This window comes from Crocuta crocuta, unplaced genomic scaffold (genome assembly GCF_008692635.1).
Source record: "Crocuta crocuta isolate KB4526 unplaced genomic scaffold, BGI_CrCroc_1.0 scaffold127, whole genome shotgun sequence".
Taxonomy (NCBI): Eukaryota; Metazoa; Chordata; class Mammalia; order Carnivora; family Hyaenidae; genus Crocuta; species Crocuta crocuta.
Genome location: NW_027532008.1, coordinates 8,261,297 through 8,279,252, shown reverse-complemented (window position 1 = coordinate 8,279,252; position 17,956 = coordinate 8,261,297). Strand labels below are relative to the sequence as shown.

The window sequence follows — 17,956 nt, the reverse complement described above, 5'->3', positions numbered from 1 at the left end:
CCAGGAGCGGCTTGAGAGGCATCACAGCCGGGGGGAATCCCGGTGTCCTGAAGCCTTGTTCACCTGGTGCTTCCTCTCCCTCCCCCTCCCTCACCAGCCTCTCCTGTGTTCAGCATAGACTGGGAAGCAGCTGGGGAGGGAAAGGACAGGCGTTGGCTGGCAGAAGGATGCTTGACCACCCACCCAGCCTGACCACTTATCAACACGCTTCCACACTTCCCCTCTGCACCTTATTCTCCCCACCCATAAAGTGAGGGTGAGTGTGAGCTTTAGCAAGGATTATAAATCACCAGAACCTGGCAGACACCCCATTTAGAGGCCCCCCTCTGAACTGAGCCCTGTGCAGGAAGCTGGGACACAGGCAAAGAAGGAGGTGCGCCCACTGTTTGTACAGCGCTTGGGGTCGACGAGCAGTTCTGGTGCGTCCAGATGAGACATGTGCCAGACAAGTGCTCAGAGGCCGTGGAAGCCCTAAGAAGGGCATGTCTGATGGGCTGGGGTGTCAGGGTGGGGGGCTTCAGAGAGGAGGTGACAGTGAAATAGGGCCTTGAATGCTGAATAGGACTTTGAAAGTCAGAGAAGGCAGCAACCATCATTCCGGAGAAAGGCCCTAAGGTGAGAAAGAACTTGGCCTGTTCAGGGCCCAGTGAGAAGGTTGGTGTGTTTGGGACAAAGTGATGGAGAACTTGGCAGGAGGTGACCCTGGACAGGGATGGGACCCAATGGGGAAGAGCCCTGGGTGCCCTGGGTAAGAGTTTACCCTGCCCCATCAAGACAAGAGCAACAGGGAGCAATTAAGCCCAGGGGAAAGGAAGGCTGGTGTGTGTGTGTGTGTGTGTGTGTGTGTGTGTGTGTATGCGAATGTACCCAAGGTGACAAAGTGAACTGGAAGGGAGGGTAGAGATGGTCCAAGGCAGAATAAGGAAGCAACAGCGGTAGAAATGGGGAAGAGAGGAAGCTGTCCAGAGAGCGCATGGGCAGAAATGGTACAGCCTCAGAAGAAGGTGAAGGAGGGGGCGGTGTGGCCGCATGGCTAAGCCCATGGGCTCCATGGTCCTTCTGCCTGGTCTCACACTCAGCCCCATTACCTACTGGCTGTGTGGCCTTGGACAGTCTACCTCGCCTCTCTGGGCTTGGTGTCTTCATCTATAAAATGGAGGATATTAAGAGTATACCGACTGCTGGGGGCTATTGCCAAATTTTATATAAAAACCCCATAGAGTGATGTTTCATTTATTCAAAAACAAATATTGATTGAGCATCTACGATACCCAGGTGTTATTCTTTTGGTAGTGGGTGCAGCAGTGAAGAACTGAAACAGAAGCCTTGCCCTCATTGGGGATTACACCCTGGAGAGCTGGGGAGGTGTGTCGAAGAAGACTATTAATAAGCAGAATACACAGTATGCCAGACGGTGATAAGTGCTCAGGAGAACATGAGGGCAGGACAAGGGGGCTTGGAAGTGCTGAGATCCGGTGGTTTTTAGAGCAACCTATGTGGCCGTGTGAGTGGTTTTGAGGATGGAGTGCTCAGGGTGGGGGGGCACCTCAAGCTCAAGGCGTGGGAAGTCACCAACGGAGCTGGAGCGGAAGCAAAGGTCATTGAGGTGGGGGGTTTGTGGGATAAAAGTGACATGAGACGCACCACTCCTACTGATGCTAAAGTCACCAGGTTGACGGCAAGGCTCGGGGAGCAGAAGAAGACAGGAGCCCAGGAAGACAGGAGCCCGGTGCCAAGTGTTTGCTAAAAAAAGGGTGTGATCAGGACCTCAGGAATGGCAAGTAATAGGCGGGTATCTTGTCAAAAGGCATAAGCGCCCCCAACCACCACCACAGAAAAGGGGTTTTACAGGCAGAAACAAAATGGTGGCCTTGGAGCAGCAGCTGAGACCGCGGAGGGCACTGTCGCACCTCTGACACCTAGGGTGACAGGGAGTAAGCAGTCCTTCCAGTCTGGGGCTGCCGGGGAAGCAGGCCCTTGGCCAAGGACTCAGAGAGAATCCCAGGAGAGGCCCAGAATACAGGAGCCCGCTCGCTCCAGAGTGGTGGCTGCGGGAGGCACCGTGGTGGGCTTGGGGGATGGGAGGTGGCCAGAGACTGGCTCAGGGACACAGACGAACAGTGTCCTTGATGGACTGGTGGTATGCTCCAAGATGGCGGGACCTTGATGCCGCCAACGAGGGTGTATTTGGGGGCCCAGATATAAACACTGAAATCGGAGCCTAATGGATATAGCATCAATATCCTCTCTGAGGTACTGCCCTGGGCCTGGTGGTCAGAAGCCATGTCTCCCTCAGCTGGGTGAATGAGGAACCCAGAAATGGCCGGCCTGGCATTATGATTACATATTGATTGACTGACTCACTCAGCAAATATTTATTCACCACCTACCATTAGCACAAGCACTAGTCAAGGTACTTGGGATATGTCAGAGAGAAAAACGGACCCCAATCCTTGCCTTTGAGCAGGAGAAGCAGATTATAAGCAGGGAACATAATGCATAGTTTATATTACGTTATATTAGGATGTTAGTGGTGCATGCTATGGGAAATACAAATGAAACTCAGGATGAGGGATTGAACATGAAGATGGAGGGATGGGCTGCTGGTCTAAGGGTAAGCCTCTACGAACAAGTGCCCTTTGAGCAAAGACTTGAAAGAGCAAAGAGAGAGCCACAAGAATGTCTAAGGGAAAGCATTCCTGGGCGTGGAACAGCCATTGCAAAGGAGCAAAGTCCGGAGAAGAGCTAGAAGGACGTCGTGCCTTCAGTGGGGAGAAGGAGGCAGGCATGGGGGGGTCTGGAGACATGTGGGAAGCCAGCAAGAGGGCTGGGCCATCGAGTCACGTGACTGGATCAGGGCTTCAAGGCATCACTCTGTCTACTCCATTGGGGATGGCCTGTTGGACAACAAGATGGTGGCTTCAGGGGAGGTGATTTGAAGGAGTCGGACTGTGAATCTGCTGGCTTGCAGCTTTATTTAATACCCGACTCTACCATTAGTTTATATCACATACCTGCCTTGTCCCCCACGCTCTTCCCGGCACCTGGGTCATCACTAAAGGTTAGTGTCCTTGGGAGGTGGCCAACATTCATTCATTCATTTCCCTGCATAAATATTTATTGAGCACCTAATATGTGCCAGACATGGTACTGGATACTTTCTATACATTATTCAACATAATCTTCATGGTGCTGGTGAGGTGCCCTGCACCCCCAGTTTTGCAAATGAGGGAGCCAGCGTCCAGGGAGTAAAAGGCATCCGCTTGGGGGAGTGTGGCAGTCAGTTATGCACCAGGAGTCACAAGGCTTGTCTGGCTCCAGAGAGGCCTGCCTGAAGGACAAGGATCGCTGGAGATTTACAGGTTCTGGACCACCAAGAAACAGCCTTGGTGTTCAACAGTCACGCCAGGAACCTCCCATACCCGGATGTGTCCTCTGACCTGGCTGTCACTCAAGACCCAGGATGGGATGATGGTCCCTCCAGGCCCCTGCAACTCACATGCAGAAACAAATACCTCTCTCTTCAGGCCGCCGGGCCCTCAGCAGCAGAACAGTAATGTGCCTCATAAGGTGACTGAGGATTGAGTGAAATATATGTGCTCAGCAATTTCGATGCTGGACAGATCCCGGTGGTTGTTAACTATTCCTGCCTCCTCCCCTGACACCAGATTCTAGGCTCTTTTTCCCCCCACAATTGTAATTATTTTTTAATATAATTTATCATCACATTTAGCTAACATCCGGCATATACAGTGTGCTCTTGGCTTCAGGAGTGGATTCCACTAGTGGGGACGAGCACCGGGTATTTTATGTAAGCAACGAACCGGAATCCAGCTCCTTAAGGACAGAGCTGTGTCTTATGTATCCCCAGTGGCTAATTCGGGGCCTGGAATACAATAAGTGCTTATTAATGCTAGATGAATTCATGAAAAATGGGCATTGTTTAGGCCCCCAAAGAACTTCAGGTTCACTCTTCCTGAGAAGGGAAGGTATTGATATTGTTGAAGGGTGCATTCCGAGTGAGTCTGCTCCATGTTATCACCATCACTCATCCAAGCCTCCTTCCTGGGCAAGGTGCCCCGGAGGGTGGGCACCAGGGACTGTGGGAAGATGCCTTTGGCCAAACTCCACCCCAGGATGGACTGAAGCTCAAGTCCAAATTCACCACACGTCTGGGTGCCAGTTCCCTGACGCTGCATTCTCCAGCCAGCATTCTGGCCAGGAGGGAACCAGACTGAAGAAGAGGAGGCAGGGAGTGTGGGTGGTAGCGGAGGCGGCTCAGGAAATGAACTCCGCCATCTTGTTCTGCCCCCTGGGAGGAGGGAGGCTATGCTCAAGCCACCAGGACAGAGAACACTCCTGAGAGAAGGCAGCCGGGGTTCCAGCGGCTCCCTCCTGGCTCCTTATCTGCCTGCTGCCATCAGTCAGCCTGCTCAGATAAGGCAGGGCTGAGAGCCATCTCGGCCAGAGCCACAAGGGAGAACCTAATTATAAAGACACTGCTGCCAGGCAGACAAGGCGGGAGCCCCGGAGGACCCTAGCAGGGACCTGAGGAACACTTGCAGGGGAAGCGTTCCCTTCTTTGGAAAAAGGCAGTGCAATCGTATGCATTGAGCAGCCTTGCCAATAAACAGCAACAGGCTACCAGCCTGTGGATTGGGCTTTGCCTGGCTCAGGCTCCACAGGGAGGAAACCCCCAAGTGAACTTGACCTCAAATTTGTATTCCCCACCCTTTGACTTTGCTTGCCATTCCCACCCCACCCTTCAAGCCCAGAGATGACCGGGAAGGGTCTTGGGAGCCCAGTAGATAGTGGACACATCAGTGTCCTGTGAAGTGCTAGGTCCTTCACACTGGAGTGATGACAGTCATCCGTTCTCAATTTGTTTCATTAGCACTGAGGGTACAATAGGAAGCACAAAGAGACACGGCCCATCCCTCTGGGAGCACACACTGTAACTGGGATGATAGACAGCAACAAAGTAACCTCACGCAAAGAAATGTATCCCTGCAAACTGATGGAGGTGCTCTGAGGGACAGAGACTTGTCTCTGGGGAGGCAGATGAATGAAGGACACTGGGCACAGGTGGCGTGGCTTCCCCGCAGAGGAAGGACCTTCCATTGACACTGAAGGACAAGAAGGAAGAAGGAGGTGACTAGTTTTTTTTTCATTTTTTTATGTTTATTTATTTTTGAGAGACAGAGAGAGGGAGGGAAGGAGGGAGGGGCAGAGAGAGAGGAAGACACAGAATTCTATGCAGGCTCCAGGTTCAGCACAGAGCCTGACTCCGGGCTCGAACCCACGGACCATGAGATCATGACCTGAGCCAGAGTCGGAGGCTTAATGGACTGAGCTGCCTAGGCACCCCAGGAGGTTACTAGTTTAAAATGGATGGTGGGGTGAGCCTTCCAGGGAGGAAATTGCAGAACAAAGGTGGGAGGTCACAGGATACATCTGAGGAATGGACTGGAAGCCTAGGAGAGCCACAAAAACTGTGTGAGGATGTGGTGACAGACCAGCTGGAGAGGCCAGTGGGGCCAGGCTGCACACGCCCTAGGCTGTCTTGAGGGTTTTGGTCTCCACCCCAGGAGCAGTGTGGCAGGGGACAGAGACCTGTCCAACTGGTGCTTTGCTCTGGGGCCCTGGCTACTGAGTAGAGAAATGNAGGGTGGTAGTAGATTCAAGAGGCCAGTTGGGAACCTCGCTCCAGATAGACATGGTGGTGGCTGGAATGAGGGTGCATGGGGCAGAGAGGCGAAGGCACGGGTGGATGCCAGGGCTTTTCCAGAGGTAAATCACAAGCCTTGGCCATGGCCTGGGTATGGGAGGGGGCTGAAAAAAAGGTGCCAGGAATCACTCCCAGGCTTTTGACCTGCGTACTTGGATGGAGGGTGGCCCCTTTCACCTGAGTATCTTTTGGGGGTGCTCCTCACGCCCCTCCACAACCCCGGGCTGCTGCTGGTGGGTAGATTCATTTCCGATGCCCCCCCAAATCAGAGAAGGAGGGATGTGGTGAGCTATTTCAGTTCCCTCACTCTGCACAGGAAGCAGAAACACAGGAAGCTCAGAGATTATGGGACTGACGTAGGGATGGGGTCAGAGCCCAAGTCCCCTGACTCCAGAGTTAGGGGAGCACCGTCCACTGGGAAGAATTCCAGGTTGGCCGTGAATCTGCTTGGACTCTAGCCCTGATTGTGCTCCATCTCGCTGAGTAAACCCAGGCAGGTCACCCATCATTGGGCCTCAGTTTCCTTGATGTGAAATGAAAGGAAATGGAATTCCCACTTCTCTCATGAGTGGTTGAGAATCAGCAGGGATCCCTACCCGGGAAGTGTGTGGGGAACACGGAGGGAACAGTGTGCTGGCCGCCTGTGGGGGCTAAAGTGGAGAACTGGGTCGGGAAGGGATGGGGGTCCTCTCCCCACTTCTAGCCCTTCCTGTCTCTTGCAGGCTCTGAAGGCTGACTTTCCAGCAGGATGCCTGGTCTGCTGAACCAGATCACAGGGGCAGCCCTGCCCCTCACCGCCTCCGATGTCACCTCCTTCGTCAGTGGTTATGCCCTGGGGCTGACGGCCTCTCTCACCTATGGCAACCTAGAGGCCCAGCCCTTTCAAGGTGAGAACCCTCCAGTGCCGCTGCCCCAGGGCCACCTGCTCCCCATGTTTAATCCTCATTCTGACGCGTCCTAGCCATTTGACATAGGGCAAGTCATTTAACTTCTCTGAGTCTCAGTTTCCCCATCTGTGAACTAGGAATGGCATTTCTGCTCCCACAGGCATCAAAAGCGAGTAGCAAATTAGGTCAGGCTTTGGGGTCAGCCCGACCAGCTGTCCCAGGACTACTTGCGTCCCACACGGGCATGCCCACCTGCATCAGATGGCCAGACCCCACTTTCTCAGGGAGCCTCACAGCAGGAGGGCCTTCAAGACTCCATGCAAAACCGAGAGCTCCCACTCCTAGGTGCGGCTCTTGCCACTGCGACCTTGGGGAAGCCGCTGTCCTTCTCAAAATGGGGATGGCCCTCTGCCTGTGTGGATGCCAGGGTTGGCTGGAGAGATGAGGTAATACAAGGGAAGGACAGAGTGGAATGAAGAGTGATGTGTGGATACGAATCCTCAGTGAGGGGCAGTCCAGAATGTGCGGGATGCTTGCTCGCAGGAGTCTGTAAATAAGTCGCCTCTCTTCCCTCTTCAGGGAGGGGGTCACAGGAAGGCTGGCCTGAGGGTGCTGCGTAAAGGCTGTTGCAGTTAGGGTTCCTCCTCCCCCACAGCGTTGGGTGCCTCCTAACCCCCAGGCTTTGTGCCTTGGGGCACTGCTCTCCATCACACGCTGAGGTTCTGAAACCATCTCCGTTCCCAAAGGAAGCTGCAGGGAAACTTAACTTCTGCTCAGAAACCTTCTGGGCAGAGCAGATCACCCTGGTTGTCTGTTTAGGAAAATCTCCAGAGGGTGACAAAACAGAACTTTCTGGGGACCCAGGAGACTAAATGACGGGCCAACGTCGGGATGGTCCTTTGGCTTGCCACGTGCGGCAAGAACCAGCCCTTCCCCATTTCGTAGATGAGGAAACTGAGGTTCAGAGGGATGGGAGTCGGGGTGGGCTCACCAGTGGCCAGGCGTTGTGCTGCCCCTGTATTCGTGGGCACGTTAAATGAGATACAGCCTCGGTCCCTCTACTGAATCAGAATCTGCATTTTAACAAGATCCCGGGGGACTCATGTGCTCTTAGAGTCTGGGAGGCACTAAAGTCTAAGACCATGGGGCACACGCTGCGGGACACATAGCTCCATTAATGGAGGCTACTTTTTCCATTTTCATGACCACCTCATGAGTTTGCCTCTACCGAGCCCATTTTACAGACGGGGTTGTGAGGCTTCAAGTAACTAAGTGTCTTACCCAAAATCACCAGGCTTAGAGAGGTGGCAGGCACCAGGTTGGATCCTTAGTCTGCTTCCTCCAATGCCGCGGCACACAGAACAGGTCACATACAAATCCAGATTTCCACTGTGTCTTGAAAATACAGAAGCCCCGGCCACATGGGTCTCACGTGCCTGCACAGGGGAGCAGACGTCCCTTTCCCAAGTCGCCCCGCTGTGCCCACACTGCCTCTGCTGCCCTTACCTGCCCGGCCCCAGAGCCGCAAGGTCCCCACCTGAGTCCTCTGTAACCCTTGCTGTGACAGTGAGAACCATCCATCCATCTGGCAGGCCAAAGGCTCCGGTGCCCTCCCAGGGGTGGGGTGGGGCTGTCCTGGGGGGGCAGGGGTGGGGGGGCTGCCCCCCTGCCCCCCCAGGAGGCTGGGCCCTTCCCTGGCAGGTCTCTTCGTGTACCCACTGGATGAATACACCACGGTGATCGGCTTTGAGGCGGTCATTGCCGACCGTGTCGTGACAGTACAGATCAAGGACAAAGCCAAGATGGACAGCAGCCACTTTGATGGCACCCGCATCCGAGCCACAAATGTCACAGGTGAGGAGGACAGGGCCGGGGCCTGGCTGGGGTCTCAAGCAGCCTGAAAGGACACCAGTAGCATCGGGTAGAGAGAGCACTAAACTAGGAGTCAGGGATCCTAAAGCCAGGGATTTACTTCTCTGAACCTCATTCCTGTTCTCTCGCCTCAAAAGCAGTGTGAGGATCAAAGGAGGCAACAAAGGTTATCTCTGCATGTCAGTTAAGCTCAGAGCTTGTTGAATGAATCACACCGGGGTTTGACTCCCCATCCTGTTGACTCCCCTCAGATGGCCTGAGCTTAAATAAAAAATTAAACTTCATCTGTAAAATGGACAGATAACTGTGCACATCCAAAGCTCAACAGAGACATGATTACGGAGATGACAGTCCCTGGCACAGAATAAGTACTTAAGTCATGGCTGCTGATGCTACTGAGGATACTGAGGCACAGAGAGGGTGAGTGACCAGCCCAGGTTCACACAGCATGTCGGGGACAAGTCAGGATTTGAATTCACACCAAGGATCATGTGACATGAGACTCTTAGCATTGGATCTGTGATGAAAGTGAAATTCATTCCCCTGCTCATTAAGACACTCAGGAATCTTTTGATGAGCACGCACTGTGTGCAAGACACTAAGTCGCCTTCAAGTTGTTAGGCCTGCTCGCCATCTGGAAGAAGAGCTGGGACACGCTTCGGGGTAACCACAACACGAGGTGGAAAGAAGCTGTGCCAGAAGGGGTCTGTGTAATGTCAGAGGAGGGAGAGAGAGTCCGACTGGGGACCAGAGAGCTTTTCATGGCGGGGCTGCTGGCTGCATGAGGCTGGCTGAGTAGGGGGGAGGGAACGGGCCTCTCAGACAACAGCAGTGGACATGAGCAAAGGCACTTGCCCCAAAGGTGGGGAGGAGATGCTTCAATGTGATTCTTAGAGGGAAGCAGAGTCTGCAGATGGGGGCGTGGCCTCTGTCCCCCCAGCCCCCCACTACCAACAGGGTGCAGTGGGAAGTCCACCAGCCTGGCCTCAGACCCATGTGGGTTCAGATCCCGGGTCAAGGAGTTAGTTATTTGCCGAGTAACTTGGGCAAGTCACACCCCCACGCTCAGCTTCAATATTCCCGTTGGCAAAATGGGCTCTCCAGCCTACGGCGATGGGAGGGGACTAGAGTTGACAGGTGCACAGCAGCTGATGCCAGGCCTGTCCCTTAGGGACCACCCTGCAAGAGGGGGCTTCCGTCATGCCTGGGAAGGTGGCTTTGGACGAGGATTTGGAGCGGGTGCTGTTCGTGGTCAACCTGGGCACCATCGCCCCCATGGAAAATGTCACCGTCTTCGTCAGCACCTCCTCGGAGCTCCCCACGCTGCCCAGCGGGGCCGTGCGGGTCCTGCTGCCCGCGGTCTGCGCTCCGACCGTGCCTCAGTTCTGCACCGAGAGCACCGGCCCCTCCAGCCAACAGGCCCAAGGGTAAGGAGCCCCAGCCCACACCAGGGCCAGGTCTTGGGTGACAGCAGGGAGGCAGTGGATGAGGCAGGGGAGGGGAGGAGAGGGGGGACAGGGAGGGGACAAGGCTTAGTGCTGAAGTGGCCACCACCTGAATAATTGGTCCCTTCTGCTCACTGAAGAATCTCCCTGAAGTGCCCCGTGTTACTACTGGCCAGAAGCTCGGGTATTTGGACAGCCTGGGATTCGAATTTCCAGGCTGTATTTTAGAACGCAGTCGAGGTAGTTTCTGAGCACCTCACCGTGCTAGACACTGGGTGTTAGGGATACAGAGGACGCCCAACCAACATGACTTCTCGCTTTCTGGAACTTAGAGGGAGAGACCATTATCCAACGCATAACATAGCAGATGTGTAGGTAACTGTTTATGTATTGCATGCATAATTAATGATGTGAAAAGTGCAATGACTGGGCTGACAGTATAAAAGAGGGACCCATCCTGGAAGGCCGGGGGCCAGGCCACGCTTCTCCAGGGACCAGAGACCAGTATTTCACCTGGGAGCTGAGCGGTGAAGGGAGGGAGGTGGGCACAGAGAGGAGAGTTCCTGTAGGTGAGAACAGCAGGGGCAAAGGCCCTGGGGTACCACAGACAGACCCCAGAGAACTGAAGCACAGGTGACGCGAAATGAGGCTGTAGACACACACGATGCCCCGTGGCCCTGGCCAACTTTGGATTTCTCCCAGAAGCAACAAAAAGCCGTTAAGAGGGATTTTAGCAAGTCAGGGCTGGGAACACTGCAAGCCCAGGACAGGAGGGTTTCTCTGTGCACCTCCTCTGCTCCCCGCCCCCCGCGGGAGGCAGGAAAAGAAGGCAGATCACAGCCTGAGGCACCTGCTGCTGAAATTGGGGCTCTTCCCTTTCCCCACATGGAGACTGAGCCGGGTGAGCGGTGTCCATGCAGGGAGAGAGGAGACCACTGTCAACGGCCAAGTAGCCTGCAGCATTCAGACGCCTTTGGAAGTCCTGCATTTTATCATTCACGAGTAAAGTTTTAAAATCTATCCCATAGTATCTTTGTGCCACTTTGACATAAAAATAACACTTACAATTAATGACCAGTTAAACCGCTTAACTCCCCCCACCCCAAAGTCTTGTCTCAAACCTTTGGGCCAGGTTGAAATCTGCAAAGATGTACCATATGCATCCAGGACTTTCATGCACACCCTGGAAGGGCCCCGGAACATCTGGGAGTACAGAAGACAGTGGCAGCAAATTTCTAGCCGCCACCATTAAAATACTGACCTCAGGCGGAGCCTGGGGGTGGGGTGGGGTTATTGCCACGTGGAGTGAGCCTCAAGGGCATTCCTCAGTCACTACATGAACAGTAATTAAACACCTACTGTGTGCCAAGCACTGTTCTGGGTGCTGGGAAAATATAGCAGTAAACCAGGAGGTCACTGTCCCCCTGGGGCTGACATTCTGACAGCGGAAGGGGGAGGCAGACAGTTAATAAAGAAATAAGTCCGTAACATGTAATATGTTAGGCGAGTTCTATAAAACTAAGTGCTATTGAGGTTAGAGGGGCTAGAGTGGTGGGGGTGCTATTTTAGCTAGAATAGACAGCTCAGGCAACATTTGCAGCCTGATCTGAAGAAAGGGAGGGTGGAGCTATGCTGGAGGAAGAACATTCTGTGCAGAGAGCCGAGGGAGGGGTACGTGCAAAGGCCCTGAGGCAGCAGCAGGCATGGTGTGTTGGAGGAGGAGCAGGAAAGCTAAAATGTCTATGGCAGAGTTGGAGAGAGGTCAGGGGGCTGATGGGGAGTCAGATGGTTCAGGATCTTGAAGCCTGGGTGAGGACACCTGTTGTCACAGCACAGAAGCCGGCGGCATAGCCAGTCTCAGACAGGGAACGCCAGCTTGTGCGCTGTCTTCGTACGTGCTGACATCGGCTCTGAGTCTTCCGTGTTTGAGAGGCAGGGCCTACCAGAGCTGGGGACACTCAAGACCCCGGTGGATGAAGAGGGGCCCAGGAGGCCCTGAGAAGCTTATTCCCGCCCGTTCCAACAGGCAGAGTAACCCGTGATCTCAGGAGAAGCCTGCATCAAATCCCCATGAACCTCAGAGTTGCTCAGACGGTGACACAAGAAAAAGGAAGAATAACAGGCAATACCAAGGGTTAGTGAGGATGGTGAGGAGACTCCTGTCCATTGCTGGCGGAAGTGGAAACTTTACAACCTAGAAAACAATCTGGTGACACACAGCAGGTGTCCTTTGACCCCAGAACCCCGAAAACATTGTTTCCTAAGTGCACAAAAGGGAGGCAGACCTGCTGTGTTATCTGTTAACACGGGGAGGAAGGGACAAAGAAGTACAATGTAACAGACGCCCCCAGGTGATAGTGTCCCAGCAAAGACAGGCGGACAGCCCCCCTGGACAGAGCTTAAAAAACAGCAGTGAGCCAAGGGAAGTGATGGAATGGGATTCATAAGACAAAGCGCTCTCTTCCACTGAAAACACACACACACACACACACACACACACACACACACATCCACAAGCCCCGTGACCTGCAGATTAAGCACACAGAACAAAGGCCTTAGAGGGTGTGACCCTGAGGGTTGGGGGATGGAGCAGGGACAAAAACAGGATGGGGGTGACCCCGAAAGAGAGCCTGGGAACTTGAGCCTTCAGCAGGTGACTCGCTGAGCAACTCAGCTCAAGGCCACTGTCATTATTATCTGCATTTCATGGATGGAAAACCCAGAGCTGGACAAGAGGCTGGGGCAAGGGGCTCCAGGCTCACAGGCAAGAGCAGGGATCGAAGACGCGGTGTGATCTTGTGTGAACTTCCTCACCATGGAGCCAGACTGACCTGGTGAGGACGCACTTTCTGCCAAGTGCTAGTTGTGGGAACTTAGGCTGATCGCTACATCTTGCTGAGCTCCTGTTTTCCCATGTGGGAAATGGGGGACACGGGAGCCCTGATGCCTCTTCTACGGGAGGTGGTGAGAACGACGGTACCAATGCTTTGGGGCACCAGGCGAAGCGCCTGGTTCATCCACTGTGGGTCGCTGTGCCTTATGCCAGAGTCCAGGCTCTCCCTGGGATCAGGTCCTGCGGCCAAGTAAGGGTCTGGGGTGGGAGGAGGCTCCTCTGCCCTCTTTTGGGCTGGGTTTCAGGGAATGCCAAGGCCACTTGGGACTCACCGTCGTCTTCCGTCTGCCTGCCCCTGCCCTGGCTGCCTCCTCCTCCTCCTCCTCTCTGCCACCTCCCCAGCAAGGACAAGCATTGCTTCGGCACCCGAGCCCTGGACTCCTGGAACAGGCTGTGCCTGGCAACTCTGCTGGACACCGATGTGTCCAACCCCATGGAATACGAGTTCAACTTCCAGCTGGAGATCCGTGGGCCATGCCTGCTTGCAGGTGAGAGAGGGCCGCCCAGACGCGGATCCGGACAGGGAAGAAGACCTGAGGCCCAGAGGTGGGGAGGGCTTCCAGCCGAAAGCTGCCAGGGACAGAGAAGAGTGGGGGGGAGGCAGGGTAGCTGACCAGCCCAGATGGAAGACAACCTGAAGCACACGGGACTTCCTGGACCCCCACTTCCTGCTCCCCAATGTGGGGCCCAAAGAAGAGCCCCTCCCCAAGGACAGGTTTCAAGGCTGTTCCCATGGCCACCTCAATGGTTCCCTTGCAGAGTCAAATCAGCGGGGGACTTTTCAAATCCCACCACCCAGATCCCACCCAGAGCTGCTGATGACAGTGGTCTGGGCTGTGTCCTGGACATTGGGATATTTAAGAGCACCCAGGTGGTTCTAACAGGCAACCAGAGTTGGGGACTCGTGTTCTGGGGCTCCCCTCCCCAGCCCACTCGAGATGTTGAAGGGACACAAAGATGCAGTTTCTTGACAAGGAGTGCTGTCCCCAAGCAGCGTGGTGGCATTTACAGAGTGCCCAGCGATGGAGCACTGAGCTCTTCCTTTCTTTATGTGCACGATGAGGAAGCAACCCCTTGACTCAATGGATCCCGAGGGCAGGGCAGGAGAGGTCACAGACGTCACCTGTCTAAGCCCCCATTTTGCAGATGGGGGATTGAGGAGACCTGTCCATGGTTCCACAGCAGGTCCGGAACCCCTCTGACCTCCCTCCAGTCTCCCTGTCCCCAACTGAGAGCCCCTATTTCTCCTGAGACTCCTGAGCTTATCTCATCTTTCTGTGCCCCACAGGGGTGGAGAGTCCCACCCACGAGATCCGAGCTGACGCTGCCCCGTCTGCATGCTCGGCCAAGAGCATCATTATCACCTTGGCCAACAGGCACACCTTCGACCGGCCGGTGGAGATCCTCATCCACCCCAGTGGTACTGGGCACCAGGCGGGGCCCCCAGGGCACCTGTGGAAGGGAGGAGGTGCTGATCCTGTGGGGCACAGACACGTGGCCAGCCAAGGAGAGGACAGGGGAGGGCAGAGAGGAGACCGGCTCTAGTGGCTCCTGGAAACATGACTCTAGCTGGCAGAACTGAGTACCTCCTGCCCAGATTCTAGTTCCAGAGGCCCCAGGGTTGTGGGGGGAGGTCTCATCCACCCAATGGGAACCTTTGCTCCCAGGCCAGCCAAGCAAGTAAACTTTGGAATCCAAAGCTCAGGGAGACCCTCACAGCTCTGAACCCTCAGAGAGCAGCTCTTTTGTTTCTTGAAGGATTCATAAAATGTCAGGATCTGAAAAGATCAGAGCCCAGTCTCACTCCCATTTTACACATGGGTAAACTGAGGTCCAAAGAGAGGCAGTGAGTTCTCCATGACCACTAAGCTTCCCTGCCTGCCAACAAAGGGGCCTTCATGTGGCCCCACGCCACTCCAGGCACTCAGGGATTCCATCCCCCTCTCCACATGGGAGTCCTCCCCCACCCCGTGAAGATCCTCCTCCTAAACCGAGGCCCCCAGCATTACCCTCACACTTGGACAAGTGCCAAGAGTTGATCTCATCTCCGCAGAGCCACACATGCCACACGTCCTGATGGAAAAAGGGGACATGACCCTGGGAGAGTTCGAGCAGCACTTGAAGGGAAGAACGGATTTCATTAAAGGGATGAAGAAGGGCAGCAGTGTAGAGAGACAGGTGAGTGCGGCCGGAGCTGAGTCAGCAGTGGCACAACTGGGGTGACGGGGGGGGCTTGGTCATCACTGGACACAGGGTACTGAGCAGGAGAAGAGGGTGGCTTGCCTGGGTCACTCCCACAGCACCGTTTCCGGCAATGGGCTGGGGCGAAGCTGGGACATGGACTTCCTGATGCAGCCATCACTCTGTCCCAGTCACCCGGCAGCCCACCTTCTCCTAATGCAACCAAGGTGCCTAAGCCAGGTGACGTTCCAGGCTGGTGGCAGAAACAACCTTGGTCTTCTCCAGGTTGCTTCACCCCAAGGAGCCCCCAGGGGCCCTCTCAATCCCACCTTTACCCCTAGGCCTCCATTTTCCCACCTGCTGAATGGGTCTCCTGCTCTTCCTTCCTCTGAGATCCTTGCAACTATTACATAAAGAATAAAGGCAGAGCAGAGAAAGCTGGAAGAAGACCCTGTCTTGGCCCGCCCCTCCCCTGTGAAGTGCCAGTATGAGGAGGTCTTGGGGGGGTGGGGCAGGGAAGGGTGGTGGAAGGCTGAGCCGCCAGCTACACCGGCAGCCTCTCCTGCTCATGGCCCTGCACGCCAAGCTGGGCCCTGAATGCCAAGGCACATTTAAGAACGATGGCACGCTTCTTTTTCTGATATCCCCGTTTTAGATGAGAACACAAGGCATAGCACTCCAAAAGAACTGCTCAGCTGAGAGGAAGGGAAGACCATTCTCTTGGGAGTTGGCTTTGGTGACATGAGGCCAAGGACTGAGTCAATCCTGCGGGGAGGGGCAGCTTGGCTGGATTTAAGAGCCCCTCCCTGACTGGCAGAGGACCGTGGCAGAGGGGGAGGGGATGGGAATAGGGAGACCCCTCCCTTCTCGCATCCTCCCCATTGGTAGATATCCCACAGGAAGGGCCTGCTTGCTGGGGGCAGGAGGGATGGCAAAAGGAAAGGGTCAGTAGCTCACTGCCCACATCGTCCGTGTTAGGAACCCCACTGGGAGCATCCGCCTTCCCAGAGGGGCTCCCTCACCCAGATGAGTCAGTTCAGGGAAGAGGCTGGGCCAGGTTCTCAGAGTGGGGGTGCCCCTGAGCTCTGGGGACTATGGCATGTGGGCAACGGTGGGGACAGTGTGTCTCCCAGGTCCGGGGCTGGCTCCTCTGCCTGCCAAGACTGAAATCAATTAGCTCTGGGAGGGCGGAAGCAAATGAGAATTTGCCACCTTGGGTTGGCTATGCACATACTCTGTTATTCTCGTGAGCTCCAGGGATGACGGGGATCACCCACAGCCACTAAGAAGTGATGAGTTTATTATAATTGGATAAAGGTAACTGGAGGAGACTTTGGAGAATCTTGGGCCGGGGTCCCCACGCCACCTCACTGAGAAGCAAAAATCAGGTTCCCAGAAGGGGCTCCTTTCACTGACAGATGAGGCTGTTGCTGCCTTGGGCTCTGTCTTCCAGAAAGCCAGGCTAGACAGTGGCCTTTGGCAAAGGAGCTCCATGTGGGAGGGAGAACGCAATCCCTCACCTAGGAGGGAGGCAGGCATCCAAAGGTGAACATCAATCACAAAGAGTGGGTATGACAAGCCGTCGGAGGCTGTGATTTAGCAAAGAGGGGGCAAATGACACAGAGGAAGATACCATGTACAAGAGACAGATGCAGAGAGAAGCAGAGACAAGTAGAGACAGAGACTGAAAGAAAAAAAAAACAACTCAGAGATGCACACGTAGGTGCTCACACACACAGATTCATTTCCCATTTATTTATTCGACAAACACTATGTCCCCAGGAGACGTCGGGCTCTGTTCTAGGCACTAGAACCACACTAAAAATGACATGTCCTTGTTCTCATGGAGCTTACAGTCAAGCACAGACAAGAAGTAAATGAATGAGCAAGATCAGGGGCAGAGAGGGCTGGGGACCATGAAAGACATACCGCAGGATGGTGTGATAATGAGTGATAAGCATGGGCGCTGCCTGGCCCGGTGTTTCGAAAAAGCCTATCTGAGAATGAGGCCTGGTGAGTGGTGAACAGAGACCATGCACAGAACTGGAAGCAGAATAAAGTTGACCTGTTTGGGAAACAGGTGGCCGGCGTTGTCGAAGTATAGGGAACAGAGTGGACAAAGAAGGTGGGGACAGGAAGACAGGGGTCCGGCTCAAGGGGGCTTCAGAACCATGGTGCAAGGCGTGGGGGGAAGCTATTGTATATGCAGCAGAATGCCAAGGATGATCACACTCCCTGCTCTATGTAGAGAACAGGCCGCAGGCAGATAAGCGTGACTAACGGAGGTCCAGACGACAGATGGTACGGTCCTGAACTGGGCTGGGGGTAGGGGGAGAGACAGAGAGGAGAAGACAAGTTCAGAGTGCATCTCAGCTACGGAACTGACAACGCTTTGTTAAATGAGTAGCTGTATGGGGAGGAGATGAGAGAGGAATGAAGGACAAGCCCTAGGTCTTGGGTTTGAACACCCGGGTGCTTGATGATGTCATCTATCGAGTTGGGGAAGGGGCTGAAATGAAAACACTAAGAAACAGACACAAAGAGGCACATGCACGCAGACACAGTCAGACGAAAAGGCAGACAGAGGAAATCGGGGTGAGGAGAGAGAGAGGTGGGGTGAGGAGAGAGAGAGGTAAGGTGAGGGTGGAGGAAATGAGATTTGGTGCGGCGTGTGTGGGTGAGTCCGGAAACAGGGTTCAGCAGCAGCGTGCCAGGGCCAGCGAAGAGAACACACAGAAAGATAAAGAACTGTGGTGCTGTCCTCCCTTTAATGTTTATGAGTCCATCTCTGTACTGAGCTCTAAGGTAAGCCCTGGTGAGATGCAAAAGAGACTCAGGCGTGGCCTGCCTGCACATAGCATACAAGCTAGGGGGCGGGCAGACATATAAGCAAAAACATCACACTGTGAAAAGTGCCTGGATCCCCACAACACACAACAGCAGATATAGT

General features: G+C 54.5%; 1 protein-coding gene across 1 annotated transcript in view; it reads left to right on the top strand.

The window, feature by feature from the left end:
* The window catches only part of VWA5B1 (von Willebrand factor A domain containing 5B1), a 50,322-nt gene that overhangs the window by 1,236 nt on the left and 31,130 nt on the right, over positions 1-17,956 (top strand). The window contains exons 2-7 of the mRNA XM_077775540.1: positions 6,451-6,615; positions 8,317-8,469; positions 9,659-9,914; positions 13,168-13,313; positions 14,114-14,245; positions 14,879-15,003. Of these exons, the coding sequence (XP_077631666.1) occupies positions 6,477-6,615; positions 8,317-8,469; positions 9,659-9,914; positions 13,168-13,313; positions 14,114-14,245; positions 14,879-15,003 (951 nt within the window). The 5' untranslated portion in view covers positions 6,451-6,476. The remainder of the gene's footprint in view (positions 1-6,450; positions 6,616-8,316; positions 8,470-9,658; positions 9,915-13,167; positions 13,314-14,113; positions 14,246-14,878; positions 15,004-17,956) is intronic.